Below are 12,245 nucleotides of genomic sequence, written 5' to 3'. Positions count from 1 at the left end.
CAAACTTTATTTCACATGTACACATGTCTCCTTCTTTGGCTCAGTATCAATTTATGTCTAATCCTGCTGAGAGCCTTGGGGACATTTTGCTTTTGTTTGCGTTACAGACAAGTCAGTGTCCCTTGACAGTTTTCACTGACAAGCCTCCGTCTCTTGTTTTGAGTTGCACAATCACAAAAGTTCTCTGCTTCTGACCCGAGTTGTTTCCCAGAAAGCCTGGGCTATGTTTTCCAAGGCTGCTTTACTCCAGCTGTTAGTCTAGTCCTACCCTCTCACTGTAGTCAGATCTCAGGCATTACCCTGAAAGTATAGTCACTGTTAGATCTGTTGGTAATACTGTGACTATCAGAAGCATTAATTGGTAGTAAGATGCTGAAATATCAATCTGAACCATTTGCTACTGCCCACTGCAACGCTGGGAGTTGAAGCAGACATTTGATTATTTTGAATGAAGATCTAAAGTGTTCATGACTATACCCGAACAATTAGGACACTTTAAAATCAGCGAATGAAACCTCATCTGCGGCTCAGGCATAGCACTGTTGCCCATGAGTCAGAGGGTTATAACATCAAGTCATACTCCAGAGACTTGAGTGCATAATCGAGGCCAACAGTTCAGTGCAGTCAGTGTCTGAGGGAATACTATACTGTTGTAAAGGCCATCTTTGTCGGAGGTATTAAGCTATCCAGTCAGGTTAATGTAAAAGATCCCACAGCACTATTTGAAGCCCGATGTCGTGGATCAGTATTTATTTCTTAATCAACACAACAAAAAAAATTTTGAGCCAGTTTTCAATGGGAGGCTTAGCTGTTTATCTAGAAGCCGGAGTAAAAACTCGTAGTTCCTGGGATTTGGTTAGATTTTCCCTATGTAAGCAATCCTGAGTATTTTAAATGTTCATCAACGTAGTTTCTTGGCTAAAATCACCACGTTAAAGATGTGTGGGTTAGGTGGATTGGCCATGCTAAATTGCCCGTAGTGTCCTAATAAGTAAGGTTAAGGGGGGGTTGTTGGGTTACGGGTATAGGGTGGATACGTGGGTTTGAGTCGGGTGATAGTTGCTCGGCACAACATCGAGGGCCGAAGGGCCTGTTCTGTGCTGTACTGTTCTATTCTATTCTATTGCTAATGTCTTGGCAATGGATCTGGAAACTATAGTCCCAATTAATCCAGCCATTGGCGCAAACGGGACAGACAGCTGGATAAATGGCAGTTGGGAGAGTTTAGACTGAATTTCTGACAACTTCCATTGTAATTTGGCAAGAAAATTGTTCGGGACGACAACCAGTGCCTGGCAGTGGGATGCTTGCTTAATGTTCAAAAATCAGGGCCCAAAGATGTTATCAGCACTTCAATAAGATTGTAACTGGAAAATCTTGAGGTCTGCACATTACCTGATTGAAGACAGCAGACTAACTAGAAGAGGCCAAGAAAATAATTGTTTTTACAATTTCAGTGAGGATTCCTTAGAAGCGAAGAGGAGTGTTGGTACATTGGCCACACAAGGAACCTGTTGAGCTTCCGTAGTCTTCCCTCTGCCTTCCAATATCAAAACCCATTTGAAAATGACCACCTCCTTTCCCCGGCAATCAAATTTTTGTCATGAACAAAAATAAAATACTGCAGAAGCTGGAAAGCCAAAATAAAAAAACTTAAAATCCTGGAAACACTTAGCAGGTCTTCATCATCAATGAAGAGAAAAGAATTAACATTTCAGGTCAGCAACCTTTCATTAGAATTTGTTTCTCTCCACAGATTCTAGCTGACTGAGTGTTTCCTGTTTTTTCTACTTTTAACATGAAGGACTGGTCCTCGAGTCCTCTGGACAAAACCAAATTACTGCGGATGCTGGAATCTGAAACCAAAGAGAAAATGCTGGAAAATCTCAGCAGGTCTGGCAGCATCTGTAGGGAAAGAAAAGAGCTAACGTTTCGAGTCCAGATGACTCAAGGAAATTTTTTTTAATAAAAGATGAGCAGTGCTCTTTCTCGAAAAGTAAATCCGCATATTCAGTAAAAAGTATTCTTCCGTCTGCAACTTTGCCCCCGTATTTCTGGCTGGTTGTAATTGTTTAGTGGAATCACGCCAACAAGCAAAATACTTGTGTGTAGAAATTCTGAACTGCATAACTTTTCATTTTGCAAAGGTTCCTGCACAAAATAGAAAACTGGGGTAAAGGGGAACAATTCCTTCCAGTCACAGACATTTCACAAAGTGGGTCACATAGGAAGATGTCTTTCTACTCCCACCAATGTATCATGGACAGATTTGTAACATATGCCACCCTGCAGAAATTCCAGGATACATGTCATACCATTCCTGGGAATCTGAACGGAGGGATAAAAAAAATCACAAACTGTCTGCAATTTGAGAAGTTTAGAAAACAGATGCAATTAAGGCAGTCGGCCACAGTACCTTGGGTGGTCTACCAGTGTACACACTATCCTGCTTTCAATATTATCTCCACTCAGCGAAAGACAAAGTAGAACAGTGCATCTTTCTCGTTCATTCTGCAGCTTTTGCATGCCAAAGCAGCAACTCTTTAAGTTACCCCACCAGCTGAATATCCAGAACTGTGAGAGTGAATTGAAATTGTGACAGAGGGCCCCGTTTCTGTTGATAAAACAATTCCATTTTTACCACACTCGATCGTCAACAGTTACAACGGACTGTGAATAAACTGTCACACTTTGTGATCTCTTGCCCATTCCATTTTTTTTGTTCACAGAAAAGGTTTGGAACAAGTGCTTTTACTAATTAGGTATCAGCAATGCCTCAGTGGTAGCCATACCATCAGAGTTAATTAATTTAAACCCCACACAGAAACTTAAGCATATAATCGATGCAGAAATCTTGCTGTACTATCGTAGGTGCCATGTTTCACATGGGATATTAATTTGAGGCCAATTTACCCTATTTGGTTAATGTAATCCCACAACACAGGACAGCACAGCAGCACAGTGGTTAGCACTGCTGCCTCATGGCGCCGAGGTCCTAGGTTCGATCCCAGCTCTGGGTCACTGTCCGTGTGGAGTTTGCACATTCTCCCAGTGTTTGCGTCGGTTTCGCCCCCACAACCCAAAGATGCGCAGGGTAGGTGGATTGGCCATGCTAAATTGCCCCTTAATTGAAAATAAATGAATTGGGTACTCTAAATTTATTTTTAAAAGAATCCCACAACACTGTACAAAGAGGAGAGTTGCTCCGTGTCCTTATCAACCCCTCAACCAACACCTAAAAAAGTTTATCTGGTTATTTCACTGTTTGTGGAACTTGGTTGTGGCACTTTTCCTACATTACAACTGCGAATATGCTTCAAAAGTACTTTTAAGGTGTTTGGTAAATCCCGAGGTCATAAAGGTGCAATATAAATGCAAATGGCTTTGTGCAATTCTCCAAAGCGTATATTCATGCAAGCCAAAAAATGCTCAAAGTGACAGGTAATTCAAATGTTCATGAGCTGAACTTGACATTTCCCGATCGACTTGGCCAACCTACAGCAGGCAACCCAAAGCACCAAAGGTGTCTGCACAAAATCCTCCAAATACAGTGACAAGAACGGCAGTCCAACAACAGCATCCTTTTCCAAGCCAAGTTTTCCAGCTTCAAGGGGCTAATCATTTCAAACCAGCTCTTTGGGGAATCACATAATTTCTACAGCGCACAAGGAGGCCATTCAGCCCATTGAGTCTGCACTGACACTCCGAATGAGCACCTTACCTAGACCCACGAAACTGCCCTATCCCCGTAACCTGGTGTATGAACAGGGGCTGTTTAGTACACTGGGCTAAATCGCTGGCTTTGAAAGCAGACCAAGCAGGCCAGCAGCATGGTTCGATTCCCGTAACAGCCTCCCCGAACAGGCGCCGGAATGTGGCGACTAGGGGCTTTTCACAGTAACTTCATTTGAAGCCTACTTCTGACAATAAGCGATTTTCATTTCATTCATTTTCATTTTTCAACTCCACATAACCTTTGAACACTCGGGGACAATTTATCATGGCCGAACCACCTAACCTGCACATCTTTAGACTGTGGGAGGAATCCGGAGCTGCCAGAAGAAACCCACGCAGACACAGAGAGAATGAGGAAACTCCACACAGTGACCGAAGGTCGGAATCAAACCAGGGTCCCTGGCGCCGTAAGGCAGTACTGCTAACCACTCTGCCACCGCTAGGTCATTCTTATGCAGGCACCAGGCTCCCAAAGCAGCTACTTTACTCAGAACTTGATCACAGTAGGAGACTCCCGGGAAGACTTCCAGCAAGACTCTCATGGGTGAATAACTTTTCATTGACACATCTGTAATGGTGTATGAATATCTCTTCACTATTAAATTGTGAGATCATGTGAAATGACCTTAGTATGTTTCACACAATTGTTAGGGAGGAGGCCAGGTGTGGAGGACTCAGGCTTATGACCATTCAATGCAGGAGAACTCAAGAGAGACATGGGCCAACTCTCCAAAAGACAGCCTGAAGTTGAGACACGGCAAAGGAGTGCACCTGCACCAGATCAACACACACACAAGTATAGTTTTAGTTTATGTAATTAGAGTATTTTGTTAGGACCATGCTTTTAGTGCAATAAAGTATTGTCATTGTTTAAACTGAAATTTGTGTTTAGGGGTTATTACCCGATATCACTGACAAGTGCATGAGACTTGTTTCCAGTCACTTAAATGTATTTTAGGCTTAAAATGTATTTTCGAGTGAGGGACATGAGTAGGGAGGTGACCCGAAGACTTCATCACTACAAAGCAGTAAGGTGATGGTCTCCTTGCCATCAATTTGACTGCTGGCTGTGGAATCCAAAAGGAAAGTCCTCTGAATCAAGGCCTCCATGGCCTCTCTGCCTTCCATAAGCACCCACAATGCTGGATATTGCTCCTCACCCTGGGGCTGATCAGGCTCCACCTCAGACCCAGCTCTGGATTCTTTGTTTGCAGCCTCTGGAACAGCATTGCTGTCTTCATCCTCCAAGTGGTTCCCCCCATGAGAGAGCCAGATTGTGTAGAGCACGGAAAACTGCTACAATTAGGGAGACCCATTCTGGGGGAATTTGCATTGACCCCCTGAGTGAAACTCATCTCGAGTAGGCCTATTGTTCTCTCAATTATTGCCCTTGTGGAGGCATGACTACAGTTGCAGCTCTCCTCAGCAAGAGTCCTTGTGTCGTGGCAGTGTTTTCAGCCATATTTTTACCAAATACCCTTTGTCCCCCAGTGTGGTGACCCACTGTGTAATTGTGTGTGTGCCTGTATTAGGGGGATGTACAGCAGTACCTGTACTACAGTTTCACCGGTAGCCCCTGCTGGCTAGCTCCGCCCACAAGGAGCCGTATAAATATGTATGAGTTCTCCTGAGCAGCCATTCTACCAGCTGCAGTCGGAGGATAAACATCTAACTGTAATAAAGCCTCTCTTGTACCCATTCGAGTCTTTAGTACAATTGATAGGACATCACCCAGTAACCAGCCACCCAACCGTGTTGGGGCTATGAAGGCACTGGATGCAGGAAGTAGCATCACGGCAGCTTCCTGGATATTTGGCACAAACCTGCAGTATCTCATGCTTGTGGTCACACACAATCCGTTCATTCAGAGTGGAAGCCCTTTCTGCTCACAAAAGCACCCAGCTCCTCCGCTGGTGCCTTGATGGAAAGGTGTGCAGTCAATGGCTCCCTGAATTATCAGAAATCCTGCTATTGCAATGAAACCTCAGAGAGTGATCATTTCACAGATAGAGGCGACTGTTTCTCTGGAGTGGCAGAGCCATCTTCTGCACTGAACCTCTGTCATGCCCAGTTAGCATAATCGCTGGCTGCACTCTCTCCACCCGCTGGGTATTGGCATCTTTGCCTGACCCTTCTCCTTTGCAAAGCCTGCTGGTCCACCATCCCTTTTGGATGTGTTTTTCGGTCCAGAGGGAAGACTCTGGGATGATGCTTGAGGACAACTGGCCACCTGTCCCTCTCCTCCCCTTCTGAGGAGGTCACTCCAGTTGAATACACAATCCCCATGTCTGACCTGTGGCTGAACAGGTTTCAGCAAAGATGGGGCCATTATGCAGAAAGCCTCTGCAAATAGTTAACCCTCCTCGAATTCTCCAAATGAACCATAATATTCCAAAAACAAGCTACAATTCAGCAACAAACAACTTAATTCAAAACTCTTAACCTGTCCAAAATCTGGTGGTCTTTTTATTCCACTCTGGGAGCAGAATGAATGAGAAATGTCAATACAGGCATGCAGACTGGCCTGTGCGCCAAAGCGTAAAAGTGCACGAATCACTCAAAACATTGAATTGGAGCTTTAATGGCCTGAATTGGCTCTTTAATTGCTGGCAGGTGAACGTCCGATTTCCATGCGCGACCACCGACAAAATACCGCAAGCGATGCGATGACATCAGGAAGGCACGCTATATCTTCCACGCGAGTTCACTTCAGCCATTATCACAACGGTCTACATCCCACCCAGGCAGAAGTGAAGGAGGCACTGGGCGAACTGTACACAGTTATAAATAACTACAAAACAGAACACCCGGAGGCCTTGCTCATCATGGTCGAGAACTTCAACAAGGCCAACTTCAAGAGTATACTGCCAAAATTCCACCAGCACATCTCCTGTCCCACCAGGAGCAACAACACTCTTGACCACTGCTACTCAAAACTCCAGGGCGCCTACCGTCACATCCCCCGAAAGCACTTTGGAAAATCAGAACATAAGACGGTGCTCCTTCTCCCGGCATACAAGCAGAAACTCAAGCGGGAGAATCCAGCTGAGAAGGTCATGCAGTGCTGGTCCAAGGAAACAGAGGGAGCTCCTATGTGACTACTTGGAGACAGTGAACTGGTCCATATTTAAGAACTCAGCGACCAACTTAACTGAGTATGCTACCACCGTCACAGACTTCATCAGCAAATGTAGACGACTGCGTGCCAAAGAAAGTACGTTCCCCAACAGGAAACCATGGCTCAATCGCGAGATTGACTCCCTACTGAAGGACAGGTCTGAGGCGTCAAGTCAGATAACCCTGACCTATACATGAAATCCAGGTACGACCTCCGCAAAGACATCCGAGATGCCAAGAGAGAATATCAGACCAAGCTAGAGTCACAGACAGACTCTCGGCGGTAATGGCAAGGACTAAACAACATAACGGGCTACAAAGCAAAGCCGAGCAGTATCTCCAGCAGCAGCGCGCAGCAGCGCGCAGCAGCGCGCAGCAGCGCGCCGCAGCGCGCCCCCCCCCCCCCCCCCCGCCCGATGAACTAAATGCATTCTATGCTCGGTTCAAGTAGGAAACCAACGCTCCACTGTCGATTGCCCCAGCAGCCCATAGCACACCCATACCCACCTACACAGCTTCCGAAGTCAGATCGGTCTTTCTGAAAGTGAACCCTCGGAAGGAGACTGTCCGTAAGGGATCCCTGGTTGTGTATTCAGAGCCTGCGCGGATCAGCTGGCAGAGGTGTTTGGGGACATGTCCCTACTCTGAGGTCCCCACCTGCTTCAAGAACCACCATCATACAGATGACAAAGAAAAACCAGGCAACGTGCCTCAATGACTACCGTCCGGTGGCCCTGACTTCAGTCGTAATGAACTGCTTCGAGAGGTTGGTCATGAAGCACATCACCTCCACACTCTCAGAACACCTTGATCTATTGCAATTCGCATCCCGCCGCAACCGGTCCACAGCAGACGCAGTTCCCTGGCCCTACACTAATCCCTAGAGCGTCTCGACAACAAGGACTCCTACATCAGACTTCTATTTATTGACTACAGCTCCGCCTTCAACACAATAATCCCAGCCAAGCTCATATCAAAGCTCCAAAACCTAGGACTTGGCTCCTCACTCTGCAACTGGGTCTCGACTTTCTGACCCATAGACCACAATCAGCAAGAATAAACAACACCTCCTCCACAATAGCCCTCAATACCGGGGCCCAGCAAGGCTGCGTACTTAGCCGCCTACTATACCCCTGTACAAACACAACTGCGTGGCAAAATTTGGTTCCAACTCCATCTACAGATTTGCTGATGATATGACCATAGTGGTACAGATCTCGAATAACGACGAGTCAGAATACAGGAGGGAGATAGAGAACCTAGTGGAGTGCAACCACAACAATCTATCCCTCAATGCCAGCAAAACGAAGGAGCTGGTCACTGACTTCAGGAAGAACACACCCCTGCAAGCAGCAATGGGGCTGAGGTGGAGATGGTTAACAGCTTCAAATTCCTAGGGTGCACATCATCAAAAATCTGTCCTGGTCCACCCACGTCAACGCTACCACCAAGAAAGCACAACAGCGCCTATACTTCCTCAGAAAACTAAGGAAATTCGGCATGTCCACATTAACCCTTACCAACTTTTACAGATGCATCATAGAAAACATCCCATCTGGCTGCATCACAGCCTCAAATGGCAATTGTTTGGCCCAAGATCGCGAGAAACTTCAGAGAGTCGTGAACACAGCCGAGACCATCACACGAATCTGCCTCCCATCCATTGACTCCATCTACACCTCCCGCTGCCTGGGGAAAGTGGGCAGCATAATCAAAGATCCCTCCCACCCAGCTTAACTTTTCCAACTTCTTCCATTAGGCAGGAGATACAAAAGTCTGAGAACACGCACAAACAGACTTAAAAACAGCTTCTTCCCCGCCGTTACCAGACTCCTAAACGACCCTCTTATGGACAGCAAAGGTAAAATTCTGGCTCATGAGATAGTGGGGAATAGAAATTGAGAGGAAGAGAGCAATGAAACTATGAGAGGTAGAATGGAGACAGCTGTGAGGATATTTAATTGGCCCAAAGATGTAAAGAATCCATTCAATAGAAATTCTCCATGCCTGATTATCGGCGACCAATTTATTCCTTAATAGACCTACTTATACCCTGACCTTCTTTCTATTAATAGAGATGAAACATTCCTTTGGTTCCTTTTGCCAATACCAGGGGCACTGCCAAGGGAGGGAGGGAGTGTGTGTGTGGGGTGTGTGTGTGTGTGAGTGAGTGTGTAAGTGTGTTTATTTTAGTTTTTTTTTTAAAACTCGGGCTTCTGTTTCAGCTTATGTTACTGGCCGGGTGGACTCCACTGGCAAGGCATCATGGAACCCATTTCATTCCCTTCTCTTCCCCCCTCCCCCCCACGCCAAGTGTTGCCCTCCAGCCTTTCCCACCCAAGACAATACTTACAAAAAAGTCTGAAAATACTACCCAATATTCTCTATCCTGCATAATTGTTTTAAATCCTTTCAATTTTCCTCTTGACACATTTATGAATCTGCTTTCCCTATTAATATTAGCAAGAGATTTGTATTGATATGCAGCACTGTATATACACAAGGGGTTAATGTAAATACACGACAACTAAGTAACCACTAGAGGGAACACCAGAGATGTCATGACATGCAAACATACAACCAATGGGTCATTAGAATAGGACACAACCAATGGGTAATCAGGACACCCAGATGTGGCATTACCACAAGGGGGCACTACACATCCCATATAAAAAGGACAGGGCACACATACTCTGCCTCTTTCCACAGACAGACATCTAGGAGCGTTAGACAGGGTTGATCAGCAGCATCAGACCCCAGCACATGGCTTAGAGCAAGCTGGTACAGTTAGACTGAGTTACTACAGTTAGATCAGCAGAGTCAAACTCATTTGAGAACTGTGTTAATAGTTCAATAAAGACATTGAACTCACTTCAGAGTCTGGAGCATCCTTTAGTTAAGACTGCATCAAGTAGCAGCCTGTGTTATCCAAAGCAGCATAACACAACAAGATTCTTCGCCAAAAATCAGTTCCCATCTTTAAATGTTGCTCGTTTGTCTCGGTGTATCTGTCTGTAGTCTCACTGCCTCTTTGCAAATTGGCCCTGACCTCCCTGATGTTGCAATCTGTTCAGTATAATGCCCAACAGTTTCTTTATCTGGCAAACAGCTTCCCATCCAGCTGTTCATCTGTACAAGGTACAAGCAGGAATACTGCCCCCACCCATCTACTTACTCAGATTGATCCAAATAGTTTCAACCCATCCCCTTGTGCTGCTTTTCCTTCTCTTTCGATTACTGAGAAATTATCTTTCTCACATATTTCCTATTATCACCACTCTTTCGCTAGCTGCTCGGTCATTCCATATATAATTTTTTCCTATCAATGTTGTATCATTCCTTACCCCCTTTTATAATTACTGTATCTTTAAAGACCCAGGATGCAGAGTAGTCGAGTAAACACTTGTTTACTCACAGTCAAAGGAAACAGCTGCTAATGCAGCAAACACACACATTATCGGTCCCGGTCGGCGTACCAACGTGCCGGTCCCTGTCCAGGACGGCCTTTATGCAAGATAATTATGAACCCCAGCTGGGGGCGACTCCACCCACTAGCGGGGAAGCTCGTATTCCACAAAGTCCATGGGGAGATCAATTAGGGTCTCCCGGAGGGTCTTGTAGGGGTTATTACAATATCCTTCCTTACTTTCTTTAGGGTCACTTAGCATATGGTTCAGAATAATACCAACAGCGTGGGTTCAAATCCCCTTCCAGCTTAAGTAAGCTTGGGACCTGCCTCCTCCGCCTCTTCCTGCCCCCGAGTCGCACACCACCACGGACACTGACGAGTGCCAAGGGAAACAGCTTAGGATTCAGACAATGAGCCAAGGACTTGCCATTGGGCAGAGTACACATGACATATTTCTTCCTACTGCCGTCCGAACCCTTTGTATACTTGAAATGTAATTTATTTTCAGTAAAGCACCTCTCTTTGTGCATTGATCCTCACACAAAACATGTTCTGCTGTCAGCCATGTTTCTAGGCTGCCAACATCAACACATCTGGTTCTGAGAAAATGCTAAGACGTTAAAGTAGCATGCAGTGCAGTGATTGTAAATATGTCCAATTGTAGGTCATACTGTCCACAGGCATCAATTTACTGGAAATTAAACCCTTATAAAGTGCTCTGTGCTGCCAGAATCTTGCAATAACTGCTGGAAAGTATGAATAAGATTGCAAAATGCTGCTGATCTTTGAAGTACCCTCAGTACTTTTAATGATATTGTATATGCACTGATGCCAAATCAACAAAGAGTAGATCTACAAACAGGCAAAATGCAACCTAAACACTTGTTGACCGTTGCACAATTGTATTGTTGTCCTCTGCAACTATTTTCATCTTAGATCACAGGCCTTCCTAGCAGAGAGAATGGTTATCCAGCAAATATGTCCCTTTAGACATGTATTTGTAAGCCCAGATAAAAAGGGTTTTGTCATCATCTATGGATAGGCTCTTGGCTTGTAACTATTAATACATGACTGATGTCAGAAATGTCACTCATGAATGGCAGATATGATCACCCATTCTCTAAGTGCCAAATCTATGAGCAACCCTCCCACAAACAGCCACATTATAAGCATCAAACGCATTCAACATCCTTGAACACCCATGAGTAGACCTCCCGTGAATAATGGTTCAATGAACATCCCCTCCTTTGAACGCCCATTTCTCGAAATCCTATCCTTTGAGCACACTCCCCAGGAGTATTCATTCCAAGAATGTTCATCCCATTTCCCACTTCCATAACTGCCCATCCCATAACTGTGCCATTGTCAGTGAGCTGTTTGTCTCCGTATCATATACTTTGCCAAGAGGTCCCAATGGCTGCCTTCGGAGTCGAGAAACATTTTACAGGTCAGTCGCAACAATAAAGCTCGAGGTTTTCCATCAGCACAAGGAATCACTCGTTTTGTTATGGATTTATTGGAACAAAAACATGCAATGGAAAAATTCCTTCATTACCACATTGTTGGTGTGAGATGCACTCCCCATGCTGCAGAAACATGTTTTATAGCCTTTTTTAACTACCACAAACCATCGACTCCTCCTTTCAGGAGAATAAAGACGCTTTGCTGGATTTCATCTCTCATCATCTGCGCACTTAATTGTTTTCAGATGAACAAGCACACTGAATGAACATTTATTCCAAAGGTTAGATCAGATACCAACCTGTTTGATAAGAGTCGCCAAGGATTCCAGGATCTGAATGCTTCACAGCTGACCTCTGGTACACCACATGAATGCGGCCGTTCTCTTCTTCCTCTGCTTGTTTGCCCTTTTCCAGTGGTTCAATGAAATATTCCTCCTGGTCCGTTCGGATTATTCCAGCCTGATGAGAGAGTCAAAAGTGTTTCACAAACAAGTCCAAAGAAGGTTTGTTCAGTCAAATGT

General features: G+C 45.0%; 1 protein-coding gene across 2 annotated transcripts in view; it reads right to left on the bottom strand.

The window, feature by feature from the left end:
• adamts3 (ADAM metallopeptidase with thrombospondin type 1 motif, 3) overlaps positions 1 to 12,245 on the bottom strand; it is a 274,671-nt gene that overhangs the window by 208,400 nt on the left and 54,026 nt on the right. For both annotated transcript variants that reach the window (XM_038804456.1, XM_038804457.1), the window contains exon 4: positions 12,024 to 12,183. In XM_038804456.1, the coding sequence (XP_038660384.1) occupies positions 12,024 to 12,183 (160 nt within the window). The remainder of the gene's footprint in view (positions 1 to 12,023; positions 12,184 to 12,245) is intronic.

Source organism: Scyliorhinus canicula, chromosome 8 (genome assembly GCF_902713615.1).
Source record: "Scyliorhinus canicula chromosome 8, sScyCan1.1, whole genome shotgun sequence".
NCBI lineage: Eukaryota > Metazoa > Chordata > Chondrichthyes > Carcharhiniformes > Scyliorhinidae > Scyliorhinus > Scyliorhinus canicula.
The sequence above is the reverse complement of the archived record's forward strand: the minus strand, read 5'-3'. Positions and strand labels throughout refer to the sequence as shown.